Source organism: Nannobrachium achirus (genome assembly GCF_963921795.1).
Source record: "Nannobrachium achirus genome assembly, chromosome: 20".
Taxonomy (NCBI): Eukaryota; Metazoa; Chordata; class Actinopteri; order Myctophiformes; family Myctophidae; genus Nannobrachium; species Nannobrachium achirus.
The window spans coordinates 1,193,681-1,211,612 of NC_137827.1; the positions used below are offsets into that span (position 1 = coordinate 1,193,681).

General features: G+C 42.3%; 1 protein-coding gene across 1 annotated transcript in view; it reads left to right on the forward strand.

Annotated features, from left to right (window-relative positions):
* nrxn3a (neurexin 3a) overlaps positions 1 to 17,932 on the forward strand; it is a gene marked incomplete at both ends in the record, with an annotated part of 301,509 nt that overhangs the window by 252,294 nt on the left and 31,283 nt on the right. The window contains 2 exon segments of the mRNA XM_080750273.1: positions 13,092 to 13,273; positions 16,123 to 16,294. Of these exon segments, the coding sequence (XP_080606399.1) occupies positions 13,092 to 13,273; positions 16,123 to 16,294 (354 nt within the window).

Sequence of the window (17,932 nt, forward strand, 5' to 3'; positions counted from 1 at the left end):
ATAGAGTGTATGTATGTAGTGTAAATCAGATATATAGTGTATGTATGTAGTGTAAATCAGATATATAGTGTATGTATGTAGTGTAAATCAGATATATAGTGTATGTATGTAGTGTAAATCAGATATATAGTGTATGTATGTAGTGTAAATCAGATATATAGTGTATGTATGTAGTGTAAATCAGATATAGAGTGTATGTATGTAGTGTAAATCAGATATATAGTGTATGTATGTAGTGTAAATCAGATATATAGTGTATGTATGTAGTGTAAATCAGATATATAGTGTATGTATGTAGTGTAAATCAGATATAGTGTATGTATGTAGTGTAAATCAGATATATAGTGTATGTATGTAGTGTATGGCCGTGGCACACCTTCATTTGACAGAAGTATAAAAGTATAAGAAGTATATAAATCATGCTTGCACTTTATTCAAGTGTTAGAAAGTTGTCTTCAGAGCCACACTGACTTATTTATTATTTTTATGTGACAACGGAAAACTCCCACTAATCTGGAAGACACCACCAGGCAGACACAGGATCTGAGGGGGAGGCCATCTGCCTCTACTGGGGGGGGGGGGGGGGGGGGGGGGGGGAGAGAGGGAGTGAGAGAGAGAGGGAGAGAGAGAGAGAGAGAGAGAGAGAGGGAGAGAGGGAGAGAGGGAGGGAGGGAGGGAGAGATGCAACATTTCTTTTTTTTTTAATGAAGCACCTGCTGATTATCCAGAGAATAAGAACATAACTACATTTTCTCCAAACACAGACATCATAAAGCAGGTGTTTTCAATGTTTTCAGGCCAAGGACCCCTTAGCTGAGAGAGAGATGAAGCAGGGACCCCCGCCTCTATTTTAGCTTGTAGATCTGCTATTTTTGTCTAAAGTTCTCCTTGGAATAGGGATGCGAGGGTTCAAGTTGTTCATTTAAAATAATTATCTTATCACGTGAGGATTTGGTGGCCCCCCAGTAGTAACTCTGAGGACCCCCTAGGGGTCCCAGAGCCCCTGTTGAAGACCCCTGTCATAAAGAACACACATACCTGACAGAACCTCCCTGGCTGATGGCTTTATTTTACTTCAGTGAGATTTTAATAGAATAAATAGTTCAGTGACCACATGGTGGCGTCACTTCTCTATCGCAGCACTTCTCATATTTTCTGTAAATAACTTTTTTCATCCACGGAACCCCAAAGTTACGATAGCGACTTTAAGCAAATGACGGCTACGGCAGATGACAACGGTAACCGGAAATGGATCAGCGCTCGATAGATCAACCTGCCGCTGTTGCGGCCGTCTCTACGCCAGAAGCTCCCTTTCCAGATTGCAGTTGTACATTTACTGTATGTCAAATATGTAAATCTTTACCCCTAAAGCTAGCCTTACACCTAACAACTTTGAAAAGATTTCTCAGTCGTAATAAAATTGAGACGAGTCGCAACGCGCTCCCGTGATTCGGTCGTTACTCAATCGTTAAATGTGAGGTAGTGCTCCGACTCGATTTTTACCCCGACTTGAGACCCAGATTCTGTTATGAGAATATTAAACTGGTTTGATATTTTCACAAATCGGGGCTGAGTCTGACTAGAGTACAATGACGTAACAACCAAAACAGAACGCTATAGTGAGCCAAAAGCCACGCACGCACGCACTCACGCACTCACGCACGCACGCACGCACGCACGCACACACACACACACACACTGTTATTACGTAGAATCCTTTAAGGGCGGACCCTTAAAGGAAGTTCCTCTCAGAAATCAGAACAATATAATCTGAAATGTGCTGATGAGACACTGTGTGTGCGTGCGTGCGTGCGTGCGTGCGTGCGTGCGTGTGTGCGTGTGTGTGTGTGTGCGTGCGTGTGTGTGTGTGCAGCTGGAATCAAAAGTGCTGCTGACACAGCCTGCTGTGTGCACCTGCACACACACACCCTAACGCTACAAACATTCCACTCTTTGATGTCACACTCTTTGTCTACGAAGGCAAAAAATTGTTTCATAATTTAAATAAATAGGAATACTGATAATAATTTAAATAAATAGGAATACTAACAGTTTAATACTTTAAATAAGAATAGCTTCCTTGATCCAAGCTGGAATGCTATGGTTTGATTGATGATTAGTCTTAACTCATTTAGTGCCTTTCCCGAGATGTCTCGCGAAATTCCCTTTGATGTCCGCAGTGCCGATCGCGAGATGTCTCGCGAAAAGTAATATATTACTGTAACGGCGGTTATCCTGCCGGGTACATGCGCGGAAGGTCCCGAGACGATCTCCCTCGCTGATTTCTGATCATCACGGATCCACGAGCACAAAATAGTAATCCCATAACATGAAGGCAGACGGGGAATCTCATCTTTAATGTCCATTATCTCCAAACAACACTTTCAAAGCGAGGATGGCAGTAGATGCTCGCTTATATAACACATGTTGAAAAGCTCCGTTCCGCCAATACACAACACCATGTGGACGATGACCGCTTCCTGTGAATGACGCGATGACGTCAAACCGGAAGTGTTTAAGCTATGGACTTCTGGCCTTCAAAATAAGAGACTGGCCGTTTATGGAGCCAGCGAGAGGCACACTGGACATTTTAATCCGTTAATTTCTGGGGCACAAAATGAGTTAATAGCCAGACAATAGTGATGCGCGGGCCGACCCGGTGCCCCCACCCGCCCGCCAACCCGCCCGCGTGCGGGTGGGTGGGTCAAGGTTTGAGACTCAATATTGGCGGGCGGCGGGCGGGCGGGTTATCACCACTCTCATGTGCAAAAAATAAATAAGAATAATCACCTGTTCTTATTTGCCTTTTATTCTTAATAAGAGTAGTCCTATAAGAATAAGAATATAATGTTTGAATACGAGCATGAGCGAGTGAGCATGTTTTAAAATGCGCCAGAGAGGAGCGAGGTTTCTCCTCCGCTCCTTGGTGCGAGGACCGTCCCAATTCCGCTCCTGTTGGGCCCGCGAACCGCATTTTGCCAACATTTGACACAACGTGAGCACAGCAGAAGAATGCACAAACAATTCAGCAGGATTTCACTTACCGTATGTGTCTCTGTCATCCACACAAGTCCGTTTATAGCTAAATACTTTGTGTCGGGTAGTATAGACTATAACCAGCCAGTCAACGGATACGATTTGAAACACAACTTTCGCAAGTGAGACGGATTTTTTGACTGAATGAACCAACCACGCTCGCCTCGAGAATTAAAAAAAGTATAAAAGCTATTTGAGATGTTTATAGATTAGAATCTTTACACACCTGCTCCCAAATAATTAATTATATAATTCCAGTTCACTGCGCATATATTATGTAGGTCATTTCAATTAAGCTCTCGCACTCAATTCACCCTTTGTCAAGTCCCACCCATTGTCCTGCCCCTCTCCACACCCATTGGTTGCTGTGTCTTGGTGGGACATTCAGTGGGACATTCCATCCACTGCCATGTTAATTCAGTTGCTTCATATTGTTATTCTGTGTGGTCAATTCTAATTTCAAACTTTATTTCAGTCAATTGGAGCTGCTCAGTGGCAGCATAGTGAATCAGCATGTTTTTAAATGTTTTTATTTCTCCAAAAATTATGTTTTAGCTAATTCAACATAAAAAGGCGGAACCAGGGGGGGACAAGGCAGATAGAGCCTGCTGGTTGGTCAGTCAGGGACCAACCAGGAGGCTAACAAAGGGTGAATTGTGTCAGCGCTCGTCTGAAAAGAGTCGAGCAGCTCCCGCCTCCCTTAGTTTAAACTAGGTTATAAAATGACATATAGGCTATATAGAATAGATTTTCAGCCAAGAAGTGAATGAAAACGTAGGCCAGTGCTTTCTTATTGTCCATGCTGGATTATTATTTCTTCAAATTGACTGCATCCATCCTGGATCACACAATAAGAGGTAACATCCAGGTCTTTATTATCCATCATGCTTTCAAATCAAACAAAGTAATCACTCATAGGCCTATGTGTGATGTGTGAGACCAAGTTTAACATCTTAAACATCACATGCTGCGCATCCAAAGTCAGCCGCCTCTCCTCCTCTTTCTCTCCTCCTCCTGTGAGTCTCCGCTCTCATATAGGCTACTAAATTGAACAGCCTTTCGGACTTTAAGTCACTCGGACTTTAAGGCCATCGGAAAATCACCATGCGCCCACCTCGAGTCGCTCCCATGATCCCATCTCTCCAATCTGGTGAATCAATAACCAACAGAATGTAATATTGTCCGTCTTTTGCTGTCTGCGCTGTATAAATATGATTGACATAAAACCTGAAACGCCATTCTTCCCCGACGATGCCCCAGAGAGAATGAACGTCTTTGAATGAATGTCTTTTAGGCTAAACCCCAATTTGAACAACACGTTTGTTTATTTAGCCCATGACAATATATTGTGCTACTGTAAACCTTTCTGTAAAGCGACGTTGGGTACTTAGAAGAGCCGTATACAGATGAGCTATTCTGGAGATGATATAGACCTACCATCTTTTTTTTAAATGCGGGTTGCGGGGCGGGCGGATTCGTTGATTTGTATATTGTTCTGCGGGGCGGGCGCGGGCGGGTTACGTTTCGTGCGGGCTGTGGGTCGTGCGGGTTATGAAAAAAACCTGACCCGCGCATCACTACCAGACAACTATTCCTGGGGGCGTGTTTCTCCCTCCGCATCATCAGCGCCCACACCCTAGGTGGGGTCGGCGATAGGGTCCTTCTGTGTGGAGTTTGCATGTTCTCCCCGTGTCTCCTAGGGTTGATACCCTCACAAAAACATGCAGTAATCCTGGTCTCAGTAATGCCTCCCCCCGGCCAGCCGGGGCGCTTGATGGAGGGGAAAGGAACTGGTTAGTCTTACAACTTCCACCAGTGTTCCGGGTGCTTCAAACACCACTGAGCAACTTGCATTGACCAGGTGTCCACGGCCGATGTGTGATTTTGAACACTGGTGCATCTTGAGCTGCTGTTAGTTAGCGCTTCACTAGAGCAGCGTTTCATTGATCTGAACCTGAGTGTGTTGTGACGACTGACTGCAGGATGAGGGTGTGATGCGTTGCTTTGAACTGTTGTCTGAACATGTTTTCTGCAAGGTCTCACAGTTTCAACTTAAAAGAAAGACAGTCTAGACAGAGATCAATAGAACACATTCTCTGGCAGAGAGAGAGAGAGAGAGAGAGAGAGAGAGAGAGAGAGAGAGAGAGAGAGAGAGAGAGAGAGAGATAGTTTGAAGATACAATGGCTTTGTATATTCATTTCTCTCAGCCAATAACCTTAAGACCGTTGCTCTTGTATACTCTGGTTTGGATTACTGTAAAGCCCTGTACTCTGGTCTAAACCATACTCTAATACATTGTTTACAATTAGTTCAAAACACGGCAGCTGGACTCATTACTGGTACCAGGAGATTCGAGCACATAACACCTGTTTTAGCTGCACTTCATTGGTTTTAGGGTTGATTTTAAAATGTTACTTTTAACTATTAAAGCTCGTAACGGTCAAGCTCCTAACTGTCTATGTGCTTTAATTGAACCTTATGTGCCAACACGTACTCTCCGGTCATCTGGTCGGGGTCTGAAGGACAGCCACTGGGATACATTGGTGACTAGAGGAGATCTGAAGGAAAGCCACTGGGATACATTGGTGACTAGAGGAGATCAGGTTTACTGAAGGAAAGCCAATGGGATACATTGGTGACTAGAGGAGATCAGGTTTACTGAAGGAAAGCCAATGGGATACATTGGTGACTAGAGGAGATCAGGTTTACTGAAGGAAAGCCACTGGGATACATTGGTGACTAGAGGAGATCAGGTTTACTGAAGGAAAGCCAATGGGATACATTGGTGACTAGAGGAGATCAGGTTTACTGAAGGAAAGCCAATGGGATACATTGGTGACTAGAGGAGATCAGGTTTACTGAAGGAAAGCCACTGGGATACATTGGTGACTAGAGGAGATCAGGTTTACTGAAGGAAAGCCACTGGGATACATTGGTGACTAGAGGAGATCAGGTTTACTGAAGGAGAGCCACTGGGATACATTGGTGACTAGAGGAGATCAGGTTTACTGAAGGAGAGCCACTGGGATACATTGGTGACTAGAGGAGATCAGGTTTACTGAAGGAGAGCCACTGGGATACATTGGTGACTAGAGGAGATCTGAAGGACAGCCACTGGGATACATTGGTGACTAGAGGAGATCGGGCCTTTACAGTAAGTAAAGGCCCCCAAATTGTGGAATAGTCTACCAGAGGAACTCAGGTTAACAACATCACTATCTCATGTTAAATCCCTTTTAAAAACCCACTTCTACAGAATAGCCTATTTATCTCCCTGAGCTATATGCTTTGTTTTTATATTATATTTATGTTGTTTGATTACTGTTTGGTTTTGATTGTTCAAGCACTTTGTACCATTAAGAGAAGTGCTATACAAATAAAGTTTGATTATTATTATTATAGGAAGGGGCGTGTCTGATACAAAGGAATCAAATATCTAAATACAGAATCAAGCTACTTATCAACTGTCTGGGGTGAAACGTATGTGTTAAAATGACCCCAGAAGTAAGTGTTACACAATGACACAATGTGTTACACAATGACACAATGTGTTACACAATGACACAATGTGTTACACAATGTCACAATGTGTTACACAATGACACAATGTGAAACCAGACATTCATTAGGCTCCTCCCTCCGGCTGGTTTGGGCCTCCAACGGACGGACGGACGGGCGGACGGACGGACGGACGGACGGACGGACGGACAGACAGCGGTCGTGTCACATCTGTCCATCTGCCTCGTCCGCTTTTTGACTGAATGAGGAAGCGCAAAAAGCGACAAAAATCTGCTTAAGTCAGCAGAAAACTACTTACATCGTCTTTGAGAATTTCTCACTCTGCTATCAAATCTTATCTACAGTCTGACGTCACATCACAGACTGTAGAAATGATCTGATCATTTGAACAGAGGCTGTACAGCAGAGTGAGAACTTCAAAGCCTTCCACTCATTATTCTACTGCACAATAAAATATACAACACAGAAGAGACGAGAAAGAAAACAGACATCATAAAATATGTCTTTTACGTCTGCTGTTTCTTCAGTCTTGGTGTGAGCGGTGTGGTTTTGTTTCTTCAGTCTCTGTGTGAGCGCTTTGGTTTTGTTTCTTCAGTCTCTGTGTGAGCGCTTTGGTTTTGTTTCTTCAGTCTCTGTGTGAGCGCTTTGGTTTTGTTTCTTCAGTCTCTGTGTGGGCGCTTTGGTTTTGTATCTTCAGTCTCTGTGTGAGCTTTGGTTTTGTTTCTTCAGTCTCTGTGTGAGCGCTTTGGTTTTGTTTCTTCAGTCTCTGTGTGAGCTTTGGTTTTGTTTCTTCAGTCTCTGTGTGAGCGCTTTGGTTTTGTTTCTTCAGTCTCTGTGTGAGCGCTTTGGTTTTGTTTCTTCAGTCTCTGTGTGAGCTTTGGTTTTGTTTCTTCAGTCTCTGTGTGAGCGCTTTGGTTTTGTTTCTTCAGTCTCTGTGTGAGCGCTTTGGTTTTGTTTCTTCAGTCTCTGTGTGAGCTTTGGTTTTGTTTCTTCAGTCTCTGTGTGAGCGCTTTGGTTTTGTTTCTTCAGTCTCTGTGTGAGCGCTTTGGTTTTGTTTCTTCAGTCTCTGTGTGAGCGCTTTGGTTTTGTATCTTCAGTCTCTGTGTGAGCGCTTTGGTTTTGTTTCTTCAGTCTCTGTGTGAGCGCTTTGGTTTTGTTTCTTCAGTCTCTGTGTGAGCGCTTTGGTTTTGTATCTTCAGTCTCTGTGAGAGCTCTGGTTTTGTATCTTCAGTCTCTGTGTGAGCGGTGTGGTTTGGTATCCAGGACTAAAACGCTGCACGGTGTGAGAACGATGAGTCAGCCGTAATTATTCTTGGCTCTGGGTTGTTGGGTCACGGCAGGAGGAGAAGATCCTTTCTTCACCTTTAGAATGAAATGAAGGTAAAATGTAGCGTTTCTGTCAGGCGTCCAAACAAAAGAGAATGAGTCAGTTTGCACAAACACAAATATGTGTGTACGTCAAAATACACACTGGGAAGCTCGACGTCTGATCAGCACCATGGACAGAGCTCTACAGAGACATGTCACTCTTTCTTTCTTTCTTTCTTTCTTTCTTTCTTTCTTTCTTTCTTTCTTTCTTTCTCTCTTTCTTTCTTTCTTTCTTTCTTTCTCTCTTTCTCTCTTTCTTTCTTTCTTTCTTTCTTTCTCTCTTTCTTTCTTTCTTTCTTTCTTTCTTTCTTTCTTTCTCTCTTCTCTTTCTTTCTTTCTTTCTTCTCTTTCTTCTCTTTCTTTCTTTCTTTCTCTCTTTCTTTCTTTCTTTCTTTCTTTCTTTCTTTCTTTCTTTCTCTCTTTCTTTCTTTCTTTCTTCTCTTTTTTTCTTATCTTCTTTCTTTCTCTCTCTTCTTTCTTTCTTTCTTTCTTTCTTTCTTTCTTTCTTCTCTCTTTCTTTCTTTCTTTCTTTCTTTCTTTCTTTCTTTCTCTCTTTCTTTCTTTCTTTCTTTCTTTCTTTCTTTCTTTCTTTCTTTCTTTCTTTCTATCCATAGCTACATGCGTGACATCAGTTTCATGGCTCTTTTTATTCACAGGGAAGTGTCTTCCCCACTCTGAGTTAAATCAACACCACATTTAGCAACAAAAAGCAGTCTGTCATTTATTCCAGTAACTGTGTGTGTGTGTGTGTGTGTGTGTGTGTGTGTGTGTGTGTGTGTGTGTGTGTGTGTGTGTGTGTGTGTGTGTGTGCTTATGTACGTGCGCGTGTGTGTGTGTGTGTGTGTGTGTGTGTGTGTGTGTGTGTGTGTGTGTGTGTGTGTGTGTGTGTGTGTGTGTGTGTGTGTGTGTGTGCTTATGTACGTGCGTGTGTGTGTGTGTGTGTGTGTGTGTGTGTGTGTGTGTGTGTGTGTGTGTGTGTGTGTGAATGGGAGAATGATCAGTGAGTATGTGTCAGGTGAACAGTACAGTACAGTACAGAACCTAACAGCACCCAACTCTATTGTTTACAAATTGACAGCTTGTCTCTCCATCTGCGGGTGCGTTGGGAAATGTGCACCAGGTGTTCGCTCAGTGTAGTGAGTGCAGTGGGCGGTGACTAGTAGAGTGCATTCAGTGTGGTTTATTTACCAACGACCAGATAAGAGGCTGCTGTGCCAGTGAGCTTTATCAGTATGAACTCTGAAGGAAAACTTCCTGAAAAGCAGCAGTTGCTAACGTTACGTTGCTATTGATAGGTAATTTAATTCATAACATTGGCCTACCTGCTGTTAGTTCACATGTTGATGCGTGTGTAACAATGAACCCCAAAAGGACCTATCAAGCAGCAAATGCTGCATTTTGTGATACTTCCTCCATTGTTCACAGCTGAGAAGCGCTCGAGACACTGCAACCAATCAAAACACCACACTGACGCACCACACCGTCAAACCCCATCTTCTGAGTAGGGTCGGTCAGTGCGTGCACTCAACACACCTGGTGCGCTGCGCACTGGATTTCCAAACGACAACGCACCAAGTGCACCGAATAAACGAACGACAACATGGCACACCAGTGCGTTGAGTGCACATTTTTGAACGCACCCTGCACAGGGGCATAGTTCCGCCGATTTAAAATGACTCCAATACGGAACTAAAACTTCCTCTGATTGGCCGCTAGTTGCGCTGTTTCCCCCCCCGGCCGATCGCAAAAAGAATTGCCCTCCATTGGATCCCATTCATTTTCCCCTTTCGTGTTCTAACCTTAATTAACATTTTCATGAATACTTTATGGTTCCTATCGCTAGTTAAAAATTGCCTTTCAATCACAATGAAATGCGTTTTGTGAAAATAAGGTCCCATTTATGTTAAAATTGATGATAAAGTTGCGTGTTCTTCTTCGTGTGCTGTATTTCGGGAGGCTCCGACCACATTCTCCCATGTATCCCTGCGGTTGCACGTGACCGTTGGCAGCCAATAGCATCCTCTGGTGCCTTTACAATCTATGATGGCAACACCCATGCCAAGGACCCATATTGTGTCATTTGCGCTGCATAGAAACCAATGGCCTTGCTTTGTCCATATATTTTATACAGTCTGTGACCCTGCATCACAACTGCTTCCCATAACGACCCCAGGAGACCTGCTGGCTGAAGATGGCTCCTCAGTGACGTCCCAGCACAGAGCAGGGGAGAGCAGGTCATGTGGACACTTCTCCAGTTGTCTCAGGGCACCCCATAAATGTTTTTAATCCGAGGCACCCCTACATTATAATTTTCACTCCCAGCACCTTATATTTATATCATATCGTCGTTATCGGGTGGAAACCTTGTATGTCCAAAACCGTTTGTTTTGTATTTATCATCTTTAAAATGTACTAAACGTGCGAGGTGTTGTGTGCTTGTAGATCTGCTGTTTTCACTAGTTTTGTACGACAGTCTTGTATGATGAAGCAGCTTTGCTTTACCAAAAGACGTACACATTTGAAACTTGGAGATACAAGGTTTCTGCCCGACAGTGACGATATTTTAGTGATTATGTTGCGAGGAAAACGTTGAGATAATAGCCATTTTGGTTAGAACTGACTGAAAATAACTTTGTGCTTCAAGTTTAAAATGATAATAAATATTTTTTTTAAGTGAAAATTCCAAATGTTATCAAATTATCTCACGGCACCCGTGGACTGCCGTCGCGGCACCCCAAGGTAAAACCCCTGCTCTAAGGTGCCTTCAGACCTCAGGATCAGATGGTTTTACAGATGTGTTGTAATGATCAGATAAACAAGATATCATTTGATCCAGTTTGATTTGACAGTGGAGGAGTCAAATCTACTCACGAGGGGCAGCTGTCAAACATGTTTTAACCACATTCTAAACATCATATTTTCACTCAGTCTTTTCCACCTGCGTTGTCCTCATTTCTAGTATACTAACAGGTCATCTATCATACAGCGGTACAGTTCAATCATCAGTATATTGTTAAGGTTATATTTAACTCTTAAGGCCAGAAGGTTTTGCCCTCAGAGTGACACAGTGAACATCACAGTGTGAATGATGACTTCTGTGACCCACATTAAACATAGTCGCTGTCGCAAAGAAAACCTTGTATGTGCAAAGAAAGAAACTAACAATAAAACACTACGTGATCACCGCAGTGAAGGTGGCTGCCTTGCTCTGTAGATCAGGGGTTCCCAAACTTTTTTGTCTCGGGGCACCCCATGAATATTTTTTAAAACCGAGGCACCCCTACATTATAATTTTCAGTCCCAGCACCTTATATTTATAGCATACCGTCGTTGTCGGGTGGAAACCTTGTATGTCCAAAACTGTTTTGTATTTATCATCTATAAAATGTACTAAACTAGTGAAAACAGCAGATCTACAAGCACACAACGCCTCGCATCGCTAGGACTGACTGAAAATAACTTTGTACTCCAAGTTTAAAATGACCACCCACTTTGAACACCCCTGCTGTAGAGGTTGTAGGTTCAAATCCAGCCTTGGTTGACATCAGAGTGAGGGATGACTTCTACGACCCAGATGTGAACACATTACTCACCGCAAAGCATTCTGGGCCGGGGAGCCAGGCTCTCTGCCCTACTTGGATTCAAGATGTTCATAAAGTTCACTTCCAACAAGTTCTTTTTTACTTTCAGCGCCCGTGTGTCATAACCAGTATACTCAGTTTCTACTGTGTATCATAACCAGTATACTCAGGTTCTACTGTGTATCATAACCAGTATACTCAGGTTCTACTGTGTATCATAACCAGTATACTCAGGTTCTACTGTGTGTCATAACCAGTATACTCAGGTTCTACTGTGTATCATAACCAGTATACTCAGGTTCTACTGTGTATCATAACCAGTATACTCAGGTTCTCTACTTCAAGGGGCTCGGTGGTGGTGCAGTCGGTATCGCTGTGGCCTCACATCTATAACTCTCCTCCGTAGCAGGGACCACCTACATCTATAACTTACATGTGTTTCTCTCCTCCATAGTGGGGACCACCTACATCTATAACTGTCATGTGTTCCTCTCCTCTGTAGTGGGGACCACCTACATCTATAACTTACATGTGTTTCTCTCCTCCATAGTGGGGACCACCTACATCTATAACTGTCATGTGTTCCTCTCCTCTGTAGTGGGGACCACCTACATCTATAACTTACATGTGTTCCTCTCCTCTGTAGTGGGGACCACCTACATCTATAACTGTCATGTGTTCCTCTCCTCTGTAGCGGGGACCACCTACATCTATAACTTACATGTGTTCCTCTGTAGCGGGGACCATCTACATCTATAACTTACATGTGTTCCTCTGTAGCGGGGACCACCTACATCTATAACTTACATGTGTTCCTCTCCTGCGTAGCAGGGACCACCTACATCTATAACTTACATGTGTTCCTCTGTAGTGGGGACCACCTACATCTATAACTTACATGTGTTCCTCTCCTCCGTAGCGGGGACCACCTACATCTATAACTTACATGTGTTTCTCTCCTCCTTAGCGGGGACCACCTACATCTATAACTTACATGTGTTTCTCTCCTCCTTAGCGGGGACCACCTACATCTATAACTTACATGTGTTCCTCTGTAGCGGGGACCACCTACATCTATAACTTACATGTGTTCCTCTGTAGTGGGGACCACCTACATCTATAACTTACATGTGTTCCTCTGTAGTGGGGACCACCTACATCCATAACTTACATGTGTTCCTCTGTAGTGGGGACCACCTACATCCATAACTTACATGTGTTCCTCTGTAGCGGGGACCACCTACATCTATAACTTACATGTGTTCCTCTGTAGCGGGGACCACCTACATCTATAACTTACATGTGTTCCTCTCCTCCTTAGCGGGGACCACCTACATCTATAACTTACATGTGTTCCTCTGTAGCGGGGACCACCTACATCTATAACTGACATGTGTTTCTCTCCTCCTTAGCGGGGACCACCTACATCTATAACTGACATGTGTTCCTCTCCTCTGTAGTGGGGACCACCTACATCTATAACTCTCCTCTGTAGTGGGGACCACCTACATCTATAACTGACATGTGTTCCTCTGTAGTGGGGACCACCTACAGCTATAACTGACATGCGTTCCTCTCCTCCGTAGCGGGGACCACCTACATCTTCGGGAAGGGTGGGGGTCTCATCACGTTCCGCTGGCCGGCCAACGAGCGTCCCAGCACCAGGACGGACCGGCTGACGGTGGGATTCAGCACCTCCCTGAAGGATGGGATCCTAGTGAGGATAGACTCCGCCCCCGGCCTGGGAGACTACCTGATGCTGCACATAGTAAGAGCTGTCAATCACTCTGTCTGTCTGTCACTCTTTCTGTCTTTCTGTCAATCACTCTGTGTGTCTGTCTGTCTGTCTGTCTGTCTGTCTGTCTGTGTTTTTGACAGCAAATTTTGATTTAGTTTTAGTCATAGTCTTTTGAATAAAAGGTCATTCAGTTTTAGTCATAATTTAGTCACCTGAAAAGTTATATTTTTAGTCTAATTTTAGTTGACTAAATCTACTGTGGATTTAGTAAACTAAAATATATTTTTGCAGGCCTTGATGGTATCGTAATGACTGATTTTACACTTGGTTGCGTGCTGAAAATAGCCGATCTACAAGCTCACAACGCGTCGCAGCAGGCAACACCTGAGAGCAACCAAATTACTTTCTTCTCCACTAGTCCCTTCCTAACGTTTTTGTCTAGTTTTTATTTTGTTGACAAAATTGTCAATATATTTAGTCTTAGTTTTAGTCATCACAGCTTAGTTTTTATTTAGTTTTTTAGTTTTCGTCAGTGAAAAAATGCAGTCGACAAACATTTTTCGTCATAGTTTTAGTTGACGAAATCAACACTGTTGTCTGTCTGTCTGTCTGTCTGCCTGTCTGTCTGTCTGTCTGTCTGTCTGTCTGTCTGCCTGTCTGTCTGCCTGTCTGTCTGTCTGTCTGTCTGTCTGTCTGTCTGCCTGTCTGTCTGCCTGTCTGTCTGTCTGTCTGTCTGTCTGTCTGTCTGTCTGTCTGTGTCTGTCTGTCTGTCTGTCTGTCTGTCTGTCTGTCTGAAGGTCTGTCTGTCTGTCTGCCTGTCTGTCTGTCTGTCTGCCTGTGATGACAGCAGAGGTTACAGGAGGTCATGCATTTATCAGTAGAATGACTCATGTGTTAAAATGGATCTGCTTATAAAAACACAAATAAAGCCATTAGAGACACTTTGCTTAATTATAATTACAGCCTCGTTTTCACTGCAAACACACAAACACACAAACACACAAACACACAAACACAAACACACAAACACACAAACACAAACACACAAACACACAAACACAAACACACAAACACACAAACACACAAACACAAACACACAAACACACGATTTTATCATTTAGTCTGTCAGGAGGAAACCTTGGATGTTTCAATATTTATATATTTATATATATATTTATATATTTATATATATTTATATATATATTTATATATATTTATATATATTTATATATTTATATATTTATATATTTATATATTTATATTAGGGCTGGGATGCGATTAAAAATTTTAATCTAATTAATTACAGGCTCTGTGATTAATTATTCGCAATTAATCGCATTTTAATCGCACATCGATATTTGAGCTGAGAAGCATTTTTTTTCAAGTAAAACACATTTTGTTGTACGAGGGAATCAACGACTGAGTTTTTTAAATATAAATTTCTCATCCACTGGGCCAAGCAAAGCGCTCTGATCGGCTACTTCTCCCTTTGCGCTTGTTGTCTCTTCTTGGTTGGTGCATCGTTATGATCGGTATGCCCGAAACTGAAGGTTATGTGGTGCAAAAACTAAGTGCGATTAAAATGCGTTAATTTTTTTAATCGCATTAATTTTCTGTAATTAATTAATCGCAATTAATCAGTTAAAGTCCCAGCCCTATTTTATATATATTTATTTCTGGGTTGATTTATGAGCTGCTGTGTTGAACTGTTGCTAGGCAACAAACACTAGATGGTTTCATGGACTGTAAAAGCACTGGTTCTCAATATGGGGTCCAGGGACCCTCCAGAGGTCCAAACGGAACCATACGAGGTCTGGAACTCTAGCCTTGCAGAGCCAGACCAAACTGCCAGTGCAAAGAACATATTTCACGGTTCACAAGTCGTGAGGAACCAACCAGGAGCCAGTGTGCAAACGTAGGGCGGGGCTTATCACCTTTGTGCTACTCTGATTGGTTGAAGGTCTAACAGTCCGTTTGAATCTTTTTGTAAGAAGAATCAAACTCATTGTTGTTTTGTTTGTTTTTCAGCAACAAGGTAAAATCGTAGTTTTGTTTGTTTTTCAGCAACAAGATAAAATCGGAGTTTTTAGTTTGTTTTTCAACAAGGTAAAATCGTAGTTTTGTTTGTTTTTCAGCAACAAGGTAAAATTGTAGTTTTTTTGTTTGTTTTTCAGCAACAAGGTAAAATCGTAGTTTTTTGTTTGTTTTTCAGCAACAAGGTAAAATCGTAGTTTTTTGTTTGTTTTTCAGCAACAAGGTAAAATCGTAGTTTTTAGTTTGTTTTTCAACAACAAGGTAAAATCCTAGTTTTGTTTGTTTTTCAGCAACAAGGTAAAATCGTAGTGTTTTGTTTTTCAGCAACAAGGAAAAATCGTAGTTTTTTGTTTGTTTTTCAGCAACAACGTAAAATCGTAGTTTTTTGTTTGTTTTTCAGCAGCAAGGTAAAATCGTAGTTTTTTTGTTTGTTTTTCAGCAACAAGGTAAAATCGTAGTTTTTTGTTTGTTTTTCAGCAACAAGGTAAAATCGTAGTTTTTAGTTTGTTTTTCAACAACAAGGTAAAATCGTAGTTTTGTTTGTTTTTCAGCAACAAGGTAAAATCGTAGTGTTTTGTTTTTCACCAACAAGGTAAAATCGTAGTTTTGTTTGTTTTTCACCAACAAGGTAAAATCGTAGTTTTGTTTGTTTTTCAGCAACAAGGTAAAATCGTAGTTTTGTTTGTTTTTCAGCAACAAGGTAAAATCGTAGTTTTTTGTTTGTTTTTCAGCAACAAGGTAAAATCGTAGTTCTTTTGTTAGTTTTTCAGCAACAAGGTAAAATCGTAGTTCTTTTGTTCGTTTTTCAGCAACAAGGTAAAATCGTAGTTTTGTTTGTTTTTCAGCAACAAGGTAAAATCGGCGTGACGTTCAACATCGGGACGGTGGACATCAGCGTGGAGGAGGGCAGCAACCCAGTGAATGATGGGAAATATCACGTGGTTCGCTTCACCAGGAACGGAGGCAACGCTACGCTGCAGGTGGACAACTGGAGCATCAACGAGCACTTCCCCTCTGGTAGGAACCGGTATTACAACAATACTACAATAATACACTTCCCCTCTGGTAGGAACTGGTATTACAACTACAATACTACAATAATACACTTCCCCTCTGGTAGGAACCGGTATTACAACTACAATACTACAATAATACACTTCCCCTCTGGTAGGAACCGGTATTACAACTACAATACTACAATAATACACTTCCCCTCTGGTAGGAACCGGTATTACAACTACAATACTACAATAATACACTTCCCCTCTGGTAGGAACTGGTATTACAACAATACTACAATAATACACTTACCTTCTGGTAGGAACCGGTATTACAACAATAATACACTTCCCCTCTGGTAGGAACCGGTATTACAACTACAATACTACAATAATACACTTCCCCTCTGGTAGGAACTGGTATTACAACAATACTACAATAATACACTTCCCCTCTGGTAGGAACCGGTATTACAACAATAATAATACAATAATACACTTCCCTTCTGGTAGGAACCGGTATTACAATACTACTACAATAATACACTTCCCCTCTGGTAGGAACCGGTATTACAACAATACTACAATAATACACTTCCCTTCTGGTAGGAACTGGTATTACAACAACAATACACTTCCCTTCTGGTAGGAACCGGTATTACAACAATACTAGACTTCCCTTCTGGTAGGAACCGCTATTACAATAATAATAATACTTAAACTGTTCATAAGTTATGGCAAAGGTTACAATCTATGCAATATTGACGAATCAAAGAAGAGGGGGGCACCAATGGACAAGGACTCTGAGCCAAGTCCAATGACACCAGCCACAAGTCTGTATGACAAACTGTTGAAGAGTTATAGGAACACATAGGAACTATCAAATATCGACCAATCAGAAGAGGGGGTGGGGCAACGTTACACCAATGAAGGAGAAGGACTCTGAACCAAGTCCAATGACACCACCCACAGGTTTATACGACAAACCGTTGAAGAGTTATGACGAAAATAACGGTTGGTGATTTGATGTTGTGAGAAATGCGTGCTCATTGCTTGAGAGTTGACAGCTCTGTTAGCAACACACAGTTAGCATTGAGTTAGCACGCTTACAGTTACCACACAGTTAGCATACAGTTGGCATACATGGAGTTTTTAGTGTATTTGTTGTCACCACATGTGGCGGAGAGAGCCTGAAGCCTCAAAAGTCTAGTATCTGCCCTCGTTCCATAGGGATATCCCTTTGGTATGATGGTTAAGATATTGGACTTTCACGCAGGACACCCAGGTTCGAAGCCGGGTGGGGAGGTTGGGATCACCTCCGTTACACACAGAGTACAGTGTTTACTTCTTATGTCGTCACCAAGAGAAACGCTGTTCATTAATGTTCAATAACACCGCAGAGAGAGAGAGAGAGAGAGTGTGTGTGTGTGTGTGTGTGTGTGTGTGTGTGTGTGTGTGTGTGTGTGTGTGTGTGTGTGTGTGTGTGTGTGTGTGTGTGTGTGTGTGTGTGTGTGTGTGTGTTCAGTATACTCAGTGCATGCTGGAGCTTCCATCTGCTCAGTGTTGAGATTACACCCACTCATATGGAACAGAGAACAGAGAACAGATAGATAGATAGATAGATAGATGGATGGATGGATGGATGGATGGATGGATG